This window comes from Argiope bruennichi, chromosome 4 (assembly GCF_947563725.1).
Source record: "Argiope bruennichi chromosome 4, qqArgBrue1.1, whole genome shotgun sequence".
Lineage (NCBI taxonomy): Eukaryota > Metazoa > Arthropoda > Arachnida > Araneae > Araneidae > Argiope > Argiope bruennichi.
In genome coordinates, this window is record NC_079154.1 from 5,720,195 (window position 1) to 5,739,767 (window position 19,573).

The window sequence follows — 19,573 nt, forward strand, 5'->3', positions numbered from 1 at the left end:
TTTTTATAATAATGAATACAGTATGAATATACAAACGAAGAACCCATATCATCAATTTTAAAAACATGTCCAAAACATGACATGTATACACATTGCAGTACAGATTGTTTTCATTCATTCTTACCCAAAAAATTAATCCACCAGAAACCGGCTCTCCTAACGACTGCACCTCGGACGCTAAGGAATAAATCCATTCCACTGGTTAATAAATACACTCCAGTAATACGTGAAAGCGCGGGACAGTCATTAATTGTGTCCGCGAGGGTAACCTGGGTGCGCGACAGTCCATATTAATAGTTACTCGGCCTAGCGACCAACGAGCAAAGCATATTACACTCGGTGCTGACCACTGATGCAGGTGAACACCGCTAGCGGTCACATATATTATAGATATGACGGCCATGCATTCGGTTCAATTTGGTTTGCTCCAATCACGTGGAATGGGGAATTAGTAATATCAAGAGCCTGGATGTGGTCCAAAATTTGCTGTTTTGGAGGGTGTTAATATTAGAAGAACCTGGAAAGAACTTAATTAGTGCGCTGAACGAACTGTAATTGGTGTGGGCAAATGGAAAGGTGACCAAATCAATCCGAGGTGGCCTCGACGAAAAGTTCCCTCAACACTGCTAGTGAACATTTAATATGTTTTGGTATCAGAGAAATGACATCGTAATGTGAAAAAACATTAAGTTTTGGTCGTCCATGCAGAATGTCGAATGCGGTAGTAAAGAGAATTGAAGAATTATTTTAGAAAGGAACATATATCCAAACACACAACTTGTCAAGGATTTCAAATAGATCCACAATTTTGGTGCAAAGCTCACAAGCTAAATTTTATATTTCTAGCTCGTTCCGTTTTTAAATAATTGTATTCCTTTTCCCACAGATAAGATCCGGATCAATTTACACTTTTACGGATTTAGACCAAAATTTGATGCATATTTGAAATTTTGGTGTGTTTTGAATATTATATATTGCATATATTTGGTGTTTAGATAGAATGGTGTTCTATCTACTCAAATGATCCGTTTTTCAGTTATATTCATATGCACATGGGCAGGAGGGTACATTTTTTAAATTCTTTTAGGCTCATTGTGAATTTAAGTTTAGAGATATTTTCCAACGATTAGGGGGTTTTTTTTGTAATGTTTTTCATATACCAGAAAGTATCAAATAGAATACTGCACAAAAATCGTAAAGATATTTTCAGTGCTCGATATTCTTTTCGGAGAGGATGATTCAATATGGTATAATAATTTTCAGAAAATGATCAGAAAATATTTCATCATTATGCTTTGTACAAAAATGTTCACAAACCTTTTGAAAAAAAATTGTATTCACAGAATCAAATCGCATTCAATTTTAAAAATATTACTCGTATATTCTAGCACGCAAAGCATAAGAAAGAAGGGGGAGCAAAGCTGCCACTAGAAAAAAAAAATAATTTGGTTTACGATATTTATTCCCGAACTCAAGATATGTAGAAAAGTTTGGACGAAATCTGGTAAAGGGAAGTATGTCTGTTAGTCAATCTATATGTATTTGAAAGTAATTCATAACTGAAATTACTGTAACCAGATAGGAAAAGCAAATAAATTAGGCACTATATAGTTTGGCATGTTTCTAAGAAGCATGAGTGGTCTCCTTAAACTTTCACGTATGCTCTCTAATAAAATGAAAGAGACTTTTTGACACGTTTTTTTTTGGTCACCTTTTTTTTTCTTTTTTTCTCAAATGTCAATTTTCCCAAAATATGACACAGAACTACAATTGTAGTCACAAAATCACAAACTGGTTACTCCGACCTACGGAAGGCACACGGAAAAACTTGAAGATCAGAGCAACACTCGTGGGAACGGTGGTTGGGTCCTAAGGACCATCAACAGCCACTGTACAACCCTTCCCTAAGGAAGTACGCTCCGTCATTGATCGGAGGAGCCAGACCCCCACTTTTTCATGTACCCACAGGGGTGGCGAGAACCAACCACCATGCTAGAAACTTCTCATCCTCTATTACGAGACCAAATTTGATATATTTAAAATGTTGCGTCTTTGAGTAATCGCATTTACATGCTTCTGAAAGTTGTCATAGAAATTGTAGTAGTTGATAAAGACAATTGTAGTCAAAAAAAGAAACCTTGAGTTGGATTTGGCTTAAAATTAGGTATGTGACTACAATATAGATGTTATATCCGTCCACTAAATTTTACCCATCCAGTTCGCTTCGTTTTGTAGTTATTGTGTTAACTTATATTCATAAAGCTAGGTAGATAAGACTTCCTCTGAAAAGATTTTGCTCACATTTCTGTAGAAATATTAAATTTGATGTAAAGATCAATGCCCTCCCTCTAATTATAATCGTTTTTTTATTAGTTGTTTTTGTCACAGGCAGACAGATAGACACTTTCCAAAGCATTTTTCGTGTTTCGAAGCCATGGAGGTCTAAAACATGGAAATTCATCAAACTCTCGAGGTCGAATTTTTTGACGATTACAATACTTTCTCTATATTTCATATAAACAGATGGTTTGCTTTAGGTAACTCTTGTATCAGATGATAATTTTTAACATATAATTCACTTCCATGTAACTTATTATCTTCGCTGGTCTGGTTAAAGAAATTGCTATTGTTCTCTCTCATATGTATCGCGTATCACGCATTATTCTCTTTCATATATGTTCTTTCTCATGACGTAACAAGAAGACACACTGTTTAAAATGCAGTTAAACAAGCCTGCATCGTATTGACAGAATTTGTCACAAATCATTATGAAAGAGGAGGGGAGAAGCCTTTGATAATTGCGCATACCATAGAGGCGGAGATCAAACGGTCTGCATGCTTGGTTAAATACGGCTGAACACAAAATAGGCAGAAAGGCACTTGAGCTAACGCCCAACCCTCCTATACTTGAATGACATATGCACCCATCAACATGCGGTTGCGAAATGCTTTTATTTTGTTTGCCAACTAGCGAGAGAATCTTCGTCAGGGCAGTTTTATGCGCAATCAGAATTATTTTGTGGTGACGAATATTTCTGAATTGTGAGAAAGTAGGATATTTTCCTATGAAAGGTTTTTAAGTATATTCATGAGTATATGAAACCATCACAATGTCTTGTTTTATGAGATTTTATTGTCCATTATAAGTGTGCAAAGAGTAAGTACTGTAATTGTCAAATAATTCGAACTCGAGATTTTGTCAAATCTCCACATTTTAGAATTTTATGAGTTCAAAAAACATTTTTGGAATTTTGTTTGTTTAATGCTCTGTCTACCTCAAATGAAAAACGAATTGCATGGGAATAATAGTGAATACCACAGGAGAAAAAAAGACGTTTATTTATTTTTAACTGATGTGATGATTTTAAGCAGTAATACATTCCACAGCTATTGAAGAAGCATGATAATATTTCAATTATTTTTTTTATTAAAAGTAAAATTAAATTCTTGAAAATTCTTTTTTTATTGAGCACCTATTGTCCAAGAATTAAAACTATTATTCTCATTTTATGATAATAGATCCAACGTATTATCTTATAGAGCGTTTTGTATAAAATTTTTAGCACTCATGCTGTAATACGCTAGTCTTTCTACGTTATTATGTTAAAACTAATCTTAGAGATCTTTTGATATATTAAAATAAATTTGACCAGCTTTCCGGAACGTTGACTTGTTATAAATTTTAATTCAAGTTCCTGCGGGAATAAATTTTTAAAGTTAAAACAATTTTCTTATCTATCAATACCACATAATTTTTTTTAATTCAATTCAGGAGTATCTAAAGTGTAAGCAAACCTAAAGCCAATAACCAGTGATTCCTCAGAATATCTACCCAAAAAATTCATCCTAGCTAAACTGGCATTCATATTCCTAAAACCTAATTATTGTTTATTAAACTTGTCTTTCATCCTAATACGTATTGACCTATTTAAATAAATTTCCTTCCCTTTATAAGAAAAAAAATAAGAAGAACTTCGAGAATTATTAACCTACCCACGGAATTGTTCGTTTCTCAAGGTGGGAAAAAACTGTAAGATCCAGATTGTCTTACCCAAACATCCATACCCCATTAAATTACATTAGCACCCTCGCTAATTCATAAACCGAATATTAACGGGTTACGTTTAACGGAGATGCCCGGTTTAATTCAATTTAACGGGGAAACGCAGGGTAGAGGCAATTTGGAAAATGATGTTTAATCGAATTTTGAGCAGTAAGGCTCATCTAATCGAATTACCTGAAGCGCCATGATTGAAGTTGCTTCGATTTGAAAAATAAAGCTAATATTATCACATGAGCGAGGGAGGACTTCTGGAAAATATTTTTAAATTTAAAAGCTCCAAGGATCTGATTGATCAGAATGGGGTATAAACAAAAATGTAAACAGTTAAACAAGTTTTTATAGAGAGGAATTCATCAGGAAATTGGAAATTCTGGACTGCAGACATATGAATTAAGAGCCGTTTTATTAGATTGGTCTGAAATTGAATTTTTCGCATTGCAAAGAAAGTGGAGCGAATTCAATTTAATCATTCGCTGAACTCAAACTTATTATTACACTACAAAGACAGCGTATTTACTTAATTTTCAACTGAAACGGAGAAGAAAATTGGACTGAATAGGTAAATGAGAGAAACTACTTAAAATAGAACATTTCACGCATCGAAAAACACTGGATCCTGGGTGGCTGGCTAGATTCAATAAAAGTGTCATTTGTTTCTTTTCAATGGAATTGAGCGCCAATTGTTTGCTGATGAACAGACCGTAAGATTTTGATAATCTTAATTTATATAAGTTTATTCCAGCAATAATGCTCTATTTTTCTAAATTAAAATCTAATGAGAGGAAATGTATCTTGTTTTCAAATAGATTTAGAATAGAATATTTTTAAATTGTGGATGGCGACCGAAAGTGAATTGTATGAAACAAAAATCTGCTCACGGAAACTTACAAGACACCTTTTTCATTCAAATACTGTAACAGTTGCTTGTAAACATGGCAATATATATCTAAGAAAAAATAGTCATATTGCAATATTTTGCAGCAAATATACTGCAATATTTGTTTTGCATTGATTCTCCAGCATTAGACACTTAGGCTGGCGGAGGAATTAAGAAAGAAAAAAAAATAGCAAGCTTTCTCATATATTCTCCAAAAAAGTGTTGCATCTCTCTCACATAAAATTGAGAACGGATGAAAACGCTACGAATTCTCTTAACGTACTTAGGGACCGCGGTGGCCTGGTAGTAAGGTCTCGGCTTCGGAACCGAAGGATTTTAGGTTCGAGACCCAATTCCACCGAAGAATCGCCATGAAAGCGGGTCTGGTGCACGTTAAATCCGTCGGGGGTAAACGACCCACTCTGATGTGGTTTGGAGAGGGGCTGCCAGCTCTGGTGTCGTCCCCAGCATCTGACAGTAGTTTAAAATTATGAGGTCCGTCACAAAATAGCTCTAATGTTGCTTTAAAACGGGACGTTAATAAAACTAAACATAGAGTACTTCGTATTTGAGAAAATAAAGAACAAATGTAGTATGGAAAACCGCTTTGACTTTTATTAAAATTCTCTATAAAACCACTTTTATGTCAAGTTTCTCCTAATTTATAACTAATTATTATTTATTCGCAATTATTCATCCTCTTATTTTTGGTAATAGACGGATATTTAGGATTGAAAATAAGATTCCTTAACAAAATTAGTGGTAATTAAAATTTTACGAAGCTGTAAAACGAGTCTAAAGTAAAAATTCAAAATGATTAGAAAGTCCAGTTTTGTGGTTATACGAGGAATAATTTGGAATAAATTGATTCATTGAAAAAATGCTTCCCATATCAATCATTTAACAGTCGATCATTTGAGGGTAAAAGTTGTTGGCCAAAGGCGGCTAGTATCAAACAATATTTTATTAGAATGCAATATGTATTCCATTATTTCTCATTCGATCGATTTCACATATTGTTAATATTGAATTTTCCGTTTCAACATTTTCTTGTTTCATTCTGGAATTTTAGCGTTACACTATATTATTTTCATTACTCAAATAACTTAATTTTTTTTTTTTTGTTAATGTAATTCATTTTTTGAAACGATCTCAAAATGTAAAATCTCTTTATTTCCTACAAAAATATGAAAGCTGGAAAATCCTGTTTCATAAGAGTAAACTTTTAGGAAACAGATCCCCATACAACTTCTTTTTCAAAACTTTTCTAAATTCTATTTCAGAAATAACCTTTCTCCAAAAGCACTTACGAAAATGTTCAAAACAAACAGAAAATGAAACCCTAACCCTAAAATAACTATTATCCATACCACAAAGACTTTGCTAGGTAAAGAGAAAAAATTGTCTAGCGGATACTATAATCTCCTAGGAGAAATTCTGCAAGCAATTCAGGATGCAAATCATATTTCAGGAAATCATCACTTCTAACAACAAGAATAGCTTTGGGGATTTTGCTTGAGCGAGACAAAAAGAGGGAAAAAAAATGAAAAACTGGAAAAACCCAAAGGACAAAACGCAAAGTCATGGAAGAAGAGATAAGTATTAGTAAGAAGAAAAAAAAATTCTAGCAGAAGTTCGGAAGTCAGAGTTGAGTTGTTGCGACTATTTACAGCCTCTTATTTATTTATTCGTGGCTACCAATGATATCCGCAAGTCAATTGGAAATACGAAAGCTAAAAGCAAATAACGTGGCAGTGAGTTATTTCCGTTCTATACGAAAATAAAGCACCTTTAGTCAATTTTGTGACCCCAGAATTTAATAGTAAAAATTGTTGAGAATGCAAGATATAAAAACAAAGATTGCAAATAAAATAAATCATACATTTTAAGGTACTTGAAAAATACTTATTTATTTTTAACTATACTCATAAAAATGGAAATTCCATGGGAATTTAATTCCATAATTCCATGGGAAATTAAAAGTGAGTGACCCTTTAAAAGGCAATATTTTCTTAACTAGATGCCCATTCTTCTTGAGGCATTTATTATTTTTGTTCAGCTTATATCAAAACATAATTAACACAATGATGTGAAATATTTGTGTCCAAGTAATATATGTCCTTTAAACCTATTCTACTTAGCAGGTCTTTAAATATATTGATACCCAAATTTATTTCATATCCTATTTAGATAACACATTATAAAGAACATTTATTTTTATCTATATCCAAATGAGAGCATAAAGAGCACCTTGAGGTAAGATATTGAAATGAGTCCAAATAATTTTGTCTTTTAAATGGATATCTTAGTGACAATCCGAAGTATTAAAACTTTTGTCTTTCGCTTCACGAGTCAGATATGCCACTGTCCATGAATGGGTTCATCTAACTGAATTAAATTAAACATAAAGCAATCATTTATCTACGGAATAAATTAGAAATTCTACCAGATTGTAGTGAAAATCCTGTTTGCCATTCAAAACAGGGTGTTTAAAACTACTAATACTTATATTTAATCGACCCTTCAACATTGCATCCTATTTCACAGTACCATTAACAATCTGACTTGATAACGAAATGCGTCTGCATTTTCAAAATTATAAATCAAACGCAGATCCTTTCCTCTTTCAATAACATCATTTTAATACACTCATTCTCCAAGCTCCTGGCAACATCGAAATCAACAGACGATTTTGAGAAGTGCTTTCTTCTCAAACGATTTCATCGCGATCGTCAAACAATGATTGGGAATGGCCAGTGCTTCTGGAAGACTTCCCTTCGGTGTACATTCCATTGGGGCGAATATATACGGGAAACGATCAATGATCATGAGAAAGGACCATGTGCGGATATTGCAACTTTTGTGCTATCCATCAGACCGGCTGCTTTTCAGAAACTGCAACCGTGTTTGTAAGGATACCGGAACGGATGGATGCTCGCCATGTATTAGGTCGTCTCTTCCGAGTGATTATTTCGGAAGATTTCGGGGGAGTGGAATAATAGCAGATAAATGATTAATTCCGAGAATCGACATTCATTAATAGTTGTTTTCGATTTAGTGGATGCACGCATATTAATTCGAAATAAACAAATTATTGAGAAGCAAGTATGAATAGTGCAGATTGTAAGTAAAATCTTTTCAACAATTTAAAAATGACATGTTCGGTAAATGCAGAAAAAATCCTTCATTGAAAAGAATGAACTGAGAAAAGATACATTAGCGATATATTAATGAAATCGGGAGTTCTGTGTCAACGGTATATCGCTAAAAGCATCGAAAGAAAGCGTGCTAATAAGTACTTGTTGTTTTAAAATTTAATAATTACAACAGAAAAAAAATCCTTTATACATTCATCTCAAAATGATATGGTTATTCATTTTTTATATAACAATTCAGCAAAAAGGCGCAATAATTACAAAAAAAACATAATTAAAATATGAAATAATTACAAATTTATTACGATACAGAAATAGATCAAAAATATTTTGCAAATAAAAAATTCAAAAAAAGTTATCCAACAACAACAACAAAAAATGGTGAAAAGATTTACTTTTATAACAATTGCAACAAAAACATTTGCATATTATGCGTGCTGTACATGACATTTCAACCTCTTCAAAAAAGATTTTGAAAATCGTTCTTGAATTTGCAAATAGTTGGCAAATGCTTCAAAGCATTCAATTCTTTGCAGTTGATGTAGCTAAAATTTGGGATTTAAAGTCACTAGTGTTGAAGTTTCGTTATTCGTCATTCGTTACAAGTCGCATGTTTGCGTATTGCGCTTTTTTTTTGTCATGTTTCTGCCATAAGGTTTGATGAAGATTTTATGCCATGCATATATATTCAATACTTGTTACAACTCATCAAAATTTAACTCGAGACCCACAGTTTGAAAACTCCATCAATACATATATAATGCATCATAATCATCATGCGGTGTATCGCATATTGAGAGTCAAAATTATGCGCCAACACGTTTATTAAATATCCAACCTTATAGTTTGGATAAAAATTTTACATACAATTTTGTCTCTCAATGTATGAAATTGTTAAATCAATTGGCTAAAAAGATGAAGTTCAAATGACATGCTCAATTTTCTTCGCTTTGGTTAGAAATTTATCACAAAATATAATATACTGTGTACGAGGACACTATCAACAAAACTTCAATCATTTCCACACCACCGATATCTACAGAATATTTTTATTTTACAATTCCTAAAGCATTATCATTTCGTTATTAATAAAATTGACAAAAGGAATAAAAATTTTGCACAGGTTTTGCTAACACAACTACACTAAACTCCATGTTAATCACATCAGACGAAAACTTCAAAGGGAAAATTCTTGCTGCATCGTAGCATTTAAAAGCTTTCAAACAGTAATATTTTATCACACCTATAACCAAATGAATAAACCGTCCCACGCTCTCATTCCGTAGTTGAAACAAGAGGAAACAACAAACAAAACGACGTTTCATGCAAGTACGTAAACAAAATTAACCTATCGATGCACGTAAATTCGCTACCTTTTGGAAGCAATATTACGCTATTCGCTATCTACGAATTGCGTTATCTTCGCAACAGTCATTCCTTTCTAAATTATATTTCCGAGAATAATGCACTTACGGCCGAATTGCATACTACGTGTTTTCCCTTCAGGGAAAAATAATTTGCCCGGATACAGAGAAAATGAACAGTTCCAATTTTTCTAGAGAGATGTTCTTAAATTTTGGACAAGAGGGATATTAAGCTTTCGATTTATGGCGCCCGATTTCGCCTTTATCATTAATGAGGGTTTAGAAAGCCGTTCCGCCTTTTCAGCTGCAAAAGGTTAGTTGAATTGCTCCTCCTTTTGGACTTTCTGCAAATGTGTACAGATCACGGAAATAAAGCGATTTCTAGAAAAGGAATTCTCCTTCATCAAAATATTTTAATTAAGTAACGCTTCGATGCTTAGTTTTACTTTGGCAACAAGATTTGCATGACTTGAATACTAAACTTCTTGCTATATATGGATATCACATGCAATGTTCATAATATGTTCAATTATTCTCTGATGTTAATTTTGTTTTCTGTCGAAGTCGTGTGATATCCATTTGATACAGATATGTTAATGAAAGAATTTTCGCAGTTCTGCTATCTAATTAAAAAGAGGCGAAAAGTTCGATATCGTATTAAAGGAACCTGCCGTCGTTATACAGTATTGTATTCACAATTCTACAATTATTCGAAACACAATAAAAAAAAGTACGCTTCAGTTTTCCAATCAAATCACTAGATTAAACTTCTTCCCTGTTCAAATTGTAACTTGTTTTTCCAAACTCTTGATAAGGTCATTATTCTTAATAAGCACTATTTAATACATCTTTCTTTAAATTAACTCTTATTTTTTTTAATTTAATTTTTTCATTTCTGGATGGATAAATTCAGAATTATTATTGGTATCAATTGCTGAATATACTTACTGTTAATTAATGCTTCTGGAAGATTATAACTCTGAAATATCCCAAACTCAAAAATTCTCAAATGCAACAAATCAATAAGTTGTACCAATGCAAGACATAAGCAATGCAATAGTGCATATCATAATTTACCTGTAAATGCTTGAAGGTGACTGTTATTGGTCTCGGCAAACTAAGAACCCGATGGCCCTCTAAAAGAGCGCCAATGACCCTAGAATTGATCACTCTGCTGGCATTTGTGGTAATTGGTTCTGTGGTGTGGACTTCGGAGCCAAGAAGATCACCAAGGCGATGATGGACCAAAAGTACCAATCGAGAAACGCCTATAAAGAAATTACAACAAAATGTAAATTTTTAATCAGAAAATTAATTTAGCCGTTTCCCTTTGCAAGAATAATACATTTAATTAAAGAATCCCAAAAGTATTCAATATATCTTACTCTTAAGGATAAAACATAGTCTTTAAACATAAGATTAATTCTTATGCTTGAAATTGTTGGAACGCAAAAGGGATTAATAATTACTTTTGGCGGAAGAATTGAAGAAGTAACGAACACTACAAAGAGCATAACTCCTAAGTGAGTGTCTTTATAGTGTCTGCAATTGGATGACAGCTTCGACAAGAATATAATTGCATGCATAGCCAATAATTTTCATTTTCTACCAAACATTTCACTTATTATGAGCATTAAAATGGTGTTTTAAGATTTTGATCCAAATGGAGAAAGCTTGATCGATTCGAATCATTATTTAAATTTAACATTATTTATTAAATAATTTAAAACATATTTCAATATTATTTATATTTAAACAAAATATTCACCTTTGAAAAAAATATGTACTTCAAATCACACTGTATTTTTTTCTCCAACAATTAAACATTCATTTTAAATTTTTCTTTTAATGTAAACGAAACATATTCCAAAAATTAAGATTATTTGATTTGAGTAAGAAAGGAATGATTTTACTTTAAAAAAAATACAATTACAGCTCATATCAGAATACTGAAATATCATTTACGCAAAAGTTAATAAATTAATCGGAATATCAAAAATCTTTTCAAAGCAATGTTTGCTGACTCTTGATATATTTCCTATAAACATTAAAAACTAGGTCGGTATGGAATAATACAAAGATAACAACAAAAAAAAAAATCTCATTCAACTACGGGATAAAAAGGTCATTAAATTCGAATTTTTGATATAAATGTGATTTCCGAAGCCGAACAAAAAATAAAGTTGAAAGCATCTCAGATATTTTAAAACGGCAGCTGGTGAAAGTTTTCCACGGCACCACATACAAAGAAAAAGAAGCCAAAAAATTCCCATGATATAAATCATTCTCATATCAGATTAACGACAATGTCTGGTTGGCGCAAATCCAATCAGATATCCCTCGCCATTTGGCTACATCTTTCTTCTTTCACTGTAAAAACATTTCAATCTACTGCAAATGTAATAAACACTGATACATTTTTACGATGTGCGAGACTTTTAACACGGTAAGTCTGAAGGACCTAAAATCATTTAAGAGCCCAAGACCATTACTCGAGTACCTTTTTTTTATGCCCGTTATTTATTATTATTAGTTTTTTTCCTTCTTGTGGTATATGTAAGAATCCATAAGCGAAAAAGCTGTAAACATATTTATGGCTAAAACCAGCAGATGAAGATTCGCTCTCTTTCTCAATTACCCGAGTTGGCACTTTTCCCAGAGATCATCGAAGTTTCGCTCATCAAACGACAGAAACTAGGCTTGAATATATCTATATGAGAGGGCCGTCATCTTTGTGTTTTGCCTTTTGCAGCTCTTGCAATGGAAACACTTGTATGAATGGGCTTTGTGTTGTCATCCCCCCTCACTCCCGCGAATAAAATAAAATAAATAATGGTTGCTTTTAACGGAAACAGCATTCTGGATTTGAAGAGGTCCTTTTTCTTTCATTTGTCTGAGGGCAGATAATATCGTATTTTTCAAAAGCTGAGAATCATTATTATCCGCTGTGTAATAGCCCAAAATGACACCAAGTTACAATTTTTTTAATCAAATTATTAAGAGTAATCAAGCAAATAGAATCAAAAGACTGATAGTAGTATCATTTCTTTTTCCATCAGTGGAAAATGGAAGGAAAAAAAAAAGAATTTCTACATGATTTGTATTAGATATACACTCATTTAAATTGATTTTACGATTTAAGTTACGTGATATTCATTTAATACTTGACTCTCATCTCTGGTATAATATATATTGTAATTAATTAAAGTTTGAAAGTAACAATTGTCAATGCAATAAAATATTTCATTCATTATCTGAAGTCGCTCGTCTTAATTCATGATTTCATTGAGAACAGGGATTTATTCCCAGAATTCTCAAATAGGTAAAGTTCCTCGTCTATTCGAACCACGGAAAACATCGATACTTCGCTATCAGTTTTACTTTTCGAATTCTTGCCATTTAGTTTTTAAAAAATTAATATTCAATGCTATACGGAAAACAAATTTTGTATATTGATTATATTATTCAGTAATTAATGTTTGATGTGATTTAATCTTTATGATTAAAGTTTTTCCATAGCAAACTGCTTTCTATGCTATACTTTTCGGTATTTCGGATCAAAATTATCACAATAGAAATTGACTTTAAGCGTACAATATTTTTACATTTCAATAAGCAGAAATATAATATAGTTATCTAAAGTCCAATCTTCAGTATTTCGCCTAATACATTCATGCCAGATTCCATAGTAATTCTTTTTTAGAGTCACTTGTTTGAAGTAACTAAATACAAAGCTAAAAATGAAAAAGTTAATGGAAAAAAAAAAGAATTCAAGTATAAATTACCTTGCTTGGCAGTAGCTAATAATGCTGGTGCGGGTACGAGTAACCTGTCATCGACTCGCCACCAAGTAGTATCCAGAGGCGGGGGCAACACCACATCTGATATGTCCCACGATTCAACAACGTGCACTGCGGCCACTGAAATAAACATTGAAAAATCTTATTCTCATTTATTTTCGTAATAAATGAATGATTATTTGAAATTAGTAATGATTCATTTATTAGAAAAAAAACTGCTTGATTTGCAGATAAGTATTTCCGGTTTCTTATCTAAGTTGGATTCTACAAAGAAAAAGTTATCCATAAAATCGTGAATCAATGAGTATCTGGGAGTCATTACAAAACCAATACTTTTGTAGAGCACAATTCGCTAGTTTACAAAAGACGATTATTCCTAAAAAAACAAATGACATTTAAATTTTGTCTCTCAGTTGTCCTAGAATTAAACTTTTTCCTATGATTCTATGGTTTATGAAAGACGATAATTGCATACCATCAAATTTCTAAACATACAAATGATATTATTCTATTATTTAGTAATTGGAAATAAGTCAATGTAACGATCAATTAAATAAGATCCTTCATCAGTGATTTTTCAGGCAAGATTTTTTTATCGATCAAAAATATTTTAAATAAAATTTGAGAATCATTTTTATGAATCATTTTGGAAAAGGTAATTCTTTTTCTATTAAAAAAAATCCATAAATATTCATTGATATTAACATAAATGTTACGCATTTGGATATTTTAATGCTTAAACTTTTCCAAATATTAATATTTTTCTTGAATGTATAAGAAAAATGTTAGATTTTGGAAAAGTTATAAGTTGTCAAAATATATTTATCTATCTTAGGGTTTCGAACACATGGCCAATGAAGGAGTCCAGAATACATTATATAAAATCAATAGGAAAAAACTGAATTTAAGAATGAATAATGTAGCCTTTCAAAACAGATTCTTAAATGATTTAAAACAATTGAGTACCGCCAGCTATACTTATGAACAAGACAACAAGTGTCGAATACAAGATCTCACTATAGATAGTAAAAATAATTTTAAAAAAACTATGAAGTTTCCTACAAATATAGTCGACTATTCTCCATAAAATTTTGTAGTTTTTTTCCCCACTTTTAATTTTACTTATTAAACAAGGGCACTGTATGTACATTGAAATATTCTGATGATTTGTAAAAAGATTTTATAATAAACATTAAAAGACAATATTTAGTTCGATATTTAATTTTAAAAGAAAGAAGCCGGGCATTCTTCAGAAAGCATTTGTAAATCAAAATTTAAAATCTTCGAAGATTAGTTTCACAAACAGGCCTTTTCTCGAAAAGTTTAACTCTTTTAAAACAAAAAATATATATATCATAATAAATATTAAATAATTATATAATAAAATTATTATATAAATAATTATTATATAGTAAATATTGTAAAATATAAAATATTATAAAAAATATAAATGACATATAAATATGAATGACATATTACACACAAAAAAAATGACACAGCACAAAATTATAACAGGATATGAAAAGAAGTCATATATATATTAAACATCAAATCGACGGATAAATCAACATCGCTTCCGCCTTCCTTACACCAGAATCCAATTTATAACAATCTTTCAAACCTGAGACGTATATATATATATATATATATATATATATATATATATATATATATATATATATATATATATATATATATATATATATATATATATATATATATATATATAATTTTTTTCTAATTTATTTATAAGAGGTATCTATCAACTCTTTTGACACGCGGAACTGTAACAAAGAAAACATAACAGAAGATCGATTTCTTTGTCGGCAAACAATACAGGGATGGCCAATTCTGAATTAAGAAAATAACACTAAAAAAATCCTCAGAAGTACATTAACTAATAACAGAAAAAAAAAATCTCCAGAAAAATCAATCTTGTCAACCGTACATCGTAAATCAAGGAACCCAAATAAAAGACAAGGGGTAAGAGAAAAAAAAAGTAGCTCGCGTCAATGTGTCTCAGCCGACAACAAAATCTCCGAGAGCAAATCCATCAAATTTCGCGCGAACCGTCCGTCAACAATAGATCTGTGCACACGTATGATGTCAATAAAAGATTTTGTGAAGAAAGATCGGAATGAAAAAAGAATAATGAGGAATTGGCGAAGCGTTTAAAAGGGCCAGACGGGGGGGGGGGGGATTTTTTATAGCTATTCATAAATGTTAACATGTAAAAGTGAAACTTGAAAAGAAATATTATTATGCAATTTTTTTTCATTATTTTAGCCGTTTCATTTTAATTTTTACCCTCTCAGATATTGTCCTCTCATTTTGATTTCGGTAATTTTGATACATTGAATTCAAGTGACAATATTTTCAATGAAATTGAATTCAATTGGCAATATATTCAATGAAACTCAATTGAAGCGACACTATTTTCAATGAAACTCATTTCAAGTGACATTGCAACCTCATAATAAACCTCAGTATACCTATCAATTGAAACACTATTACATAAGGTACTATAGCCTCAAACCTTCATCTCTGATTGAAAATGTGCAAAATGTCCGAAAACGAAAGTAAAAAAATATGAAGAATCAAGTCAGTATGAATTGAATTTATTGAATTATGCTAAATTTTCTAATTTCTCTACGAAAATAGGTTTCTACAACCGTAAAATTTAAATTCTCCGAATCATTTTGTAGGGAAAAAGAATCTGTAAAATCAGAAAAGGAATCTGTAAGCAGAATCTTCCCGAGACATTGGAACAATTGACTTTGAGGGATGCGTTTAAGCAACGGTCATTTAACACAATAAGTAAATGTACATATCTATTTTTGTATCAACTTATTTTAAGCAGATTTCATTTTCCTGAAAAATAACAGTCGATTATCTCATTATTACGTTATTTCGATTATAGGTTTGAGTCTGGTTCCAATTTGAGTAACTGGAGCTCTACCGTGCAACTGATAATCCTCCATTACTCCTAGAAGAAAAGCTATTACTTTTATCAAAGGCCAACTAACACAAGAAATGCCAGAAACAAAATATATTTCAATGATTCAACGCTGCAAAATTTCAATTTCAATTGCTGAACTGCATATCTAGTTACATAGATATTCGTATACCTTTCTTTAGTATTTTTGTTTATATATACATATATAAATTAAAAAATTAATATCTAAAAAATTTGAACAGTTTTCCTAACTGGATTTCAAATTAATTCCCTTGTAACACCATGAACTGAAAGAAACCAAGGCAAAATTGAACGGTTGAAAGACACAAATATTCTTTTAAAAAAATGACAGATTGTAATATTAATCATAATTTTTTTTTACAATTTTCGATATAAAATTCTATTATTGAAATCTAGCTTTAAAAGAAAATACTCAGTTATCTGCTCTGGATATTTATATATGTTACATAATCAAACACTCAGAAGGACTTTGTTTTTTGATAAGGGAGATGTTTTTTTCTTTAAACGTAAGCTAGAGTTAGCTTTTAGATATGGCTGCCAGTTTCCAAACACTGAACGATAAAGTTAAATCAAAGTAAGAAAAATTGATGCATTACTTTCCCATATAATCTATTAAGAATTAAAGACAAAATATTTATTAGAAAAAAGAGTTTGACTCACAGACATGGGGTTGCCCACTCCGAAGACTGTATCTGGAATGGTGAGATTCTGCCAAGAGCCATCCGCTCTTCTCTTGGCTGCGCAACAGGGCTGAAGCCGATTTCTGCTGCTGTTCTCTGTTCAAATCGTGCCAAGGTAGCCGTTGACTATCGTCCAGGAGATTGCTGCTCACTGCCAACACAGACTGAAAAGAAGAAAAAATATTATATTTCAACTAAAAATTATTTTAAAAGTTAACACCAACACTTATTTTTACTGAGCACCGATCACTGATGTAAAATAGCTCAAGTATTTCCAGTCAAGTATTTCCAGTCCATTAGCTCATAGGTAAAACTAGGATGTGTATCGTTCACTTGGTAGAAGATTACAACAATGTAATTTTTTTTTGTTTATGGATGTGATTATTTATTTGCTTGAAAGGCACCAAACTACGTATATTTCTTTGATATATTATGTCACGATTTCAATTTCAATATTTAGCGGTACAGTGAGAACGAAAAGTCAGTTTTTAGTCGATTGGACAAATTGCTTCCAATTTAATATTTATCTAAGTATTACCTGATCACGTTTGATTTAAATTACATAAATATAGTTGAAAAAAATGAAGGACAGAGAAGGGCCAGAAGGTATACAGGGCACCAATATCAGTGGGCATGAAATAGACATAAGAACTGAAAAAAAAATACTTTCTTATAAACAAAGTGTGAGTATTGTAATCATCACAAAAAATCAACATTTGATAGTTACTTGACGTTTTAGGTTTGGCAGAGTCCAAAAAAAAACAACGTATTTTGGATAGATGCTGCCAATTTGGAACAAACGTAATAATTCAAACCACCAAAATTTGGTAAGTGATCTTAATGCAAATGTCGATTTTGATCAAATTTTGAATGAATCAGTTTACAGAAAGTCTGTTTATCTGTTGAGCTACGTATAGACAAAATGCCTCAAAAATTCTAAGAAATTGAAGAATTAAATTTAGTATGTGATTTTATAACTTTAACAGTTAACCTGAATCAAATATTGAACCAAAATCATCGGATAGCCGATTGGATGTTCGTGAATATACGAAAACCGTAAGTGAAAAATGCAGTGACTTAGATAAATGAAGTTCGGTTGTGCTCTTGATTCCAGTTTTACATTTACCATATAATTGTTTTAATTATAAATAAAGATCCATTTTACTGTTTTGATGCATGAGAAAATCGAAGACTTATACTGACTTATTCTTAACTATAAATCATTAGAATTTTGATAGCTAAAAAAATGTTAGTTAAAATTACTGTTCCAATTCGGCACCATACTTCTGAAGGCCAGCCCTAACGGGGAGCAATTAGTGCTATCCAGGCAATAGTCAACAGCTCGACAAAAATAAGCCTAAATTGGCTAATTTCAAATACCTATTTCACAAAATTTCAGTTTTTCACATAGTGTTAATCTTCTTCCAAGAGATAATATAATAAAATGTACATATTTATTGGTTAAAAACATGATTTCTATAATGGCGTACAAAACTAATTTTTAATGCTATAGAATAATATAAGCTCGATGTTATCTTTAAAAAATAAACTGACCAAAATAATTTTTGAATTAGAATAAAACACTTCTTTCAATCGTATGGTCTGATAAGAAATGGATTTTTAAAAAAAGCAATCCAATAAATAATGATTTAATCATTTATTTCATTAAATGGGCTGATAAGTTGAATGATTAATAATTAAAATGGATGTAAATGTTACTTTAAAATATGATGTATACATTGAAATGAAATCTGGTAAATAAATGCAATGAATGCAGAAATTGAAAGCAAAAAAAAAAAAAAAAAAAATCTTTAAATCAAAAATTGTATTTTTAATTTAAAAATATTAAGTATAATTCCGATTAAAATTAGGAATAAAATAATAATAAAAATGTATCGTCAAAAAACTTCTTAATAAAAATAAAAAACAGAGTTAACAATAAGTATTATGCAAGAATAAAATAAAAAGCACAAAAACTGTCCTCGTAATGAAAATATATGAGGTAATACAAAAATGTAAAGCGACACAGTGATACTCTTTTTCATTACACGTAATATAAATTTAATGGATTCTAATGAATAGACAGAATATTCCATGGCTTCCAATAATTCCTTTAAATAATTCCATTTAAATTTAAATAGGTTATATTTGTTGTAAATTGCTAAAGCACGAAATGACACTTTCTTTAAAATGCATAGTTTTAATTGCAGTGAACGTATAAAGCTCACACACAATGAAATTGCACAAAATCCCTTTTCAAAAGACTCCACGAGAAATTCTATCAAAATAAACAAAACAAATATGTTAAGAGAGTCTAACATAATTAAGATTCGGTGAATGTGTCCCAGATCTTATCGAGGTGATGGTTCCATTACATCCCGAACACAGAAGCAACAAGAATTTCCTGCTGGAAATTATTAAATTTTCTATCCAAAGAAAAGTGCTTAAGATATTCAATAGAATAAGTAAATTTTAATATCATCTCAAATAACTGAAACATAATATTCGCTACGCACAAAATGATGATAATAAGTACAATAATAACTGATTGAAATAAATATAAAAAAGAAAGACCAAGCATTAACAAAAATGTAGAGACCACTCTTTAATTTGAAAGCAACTTCTCGATACCGGAATTCGAAGTCAGAAATTTCAAC

The 19,573-nt window shown here is 31.1% G+C and overlaps 1 protein-coding gene across 10 annotated transcripts in view; it reads right to left on the minus strand.

Annotated features, from left to right (window-relative positions):
- Positions 1 to 19,573, minus strand: part of LOC129965741 (latrophilin Cirl-like) — a 716,323-nt gene that overhangs the window by 85,590 nt on the left and 611,160 nt on the right. For all 10 annotated transcript variants that reach the window (XM_056079881.1, XM_056079880.1, XM_056079878.1 and 7 more), the window contains 3 exons: positions 16,897 to 17,080; positions 13,245 to 13,379; positions 10,537 to 10,727 (listed from right to left, as the gene is read on the minus strand). In XM_056079881.1, coding sequence (XP_055935856.1) covers positions 10,537 to 10,727; positions 13,245 to 13,379; positions 16,897 to 17,080 — 510 coding nt within the window. The remainder of the gene's footprint in view (positions 1 to 10,536; positions 10,728 to 13,244; positions 13,380 to 16,896; positions 17,081 to 19,573) is intronic.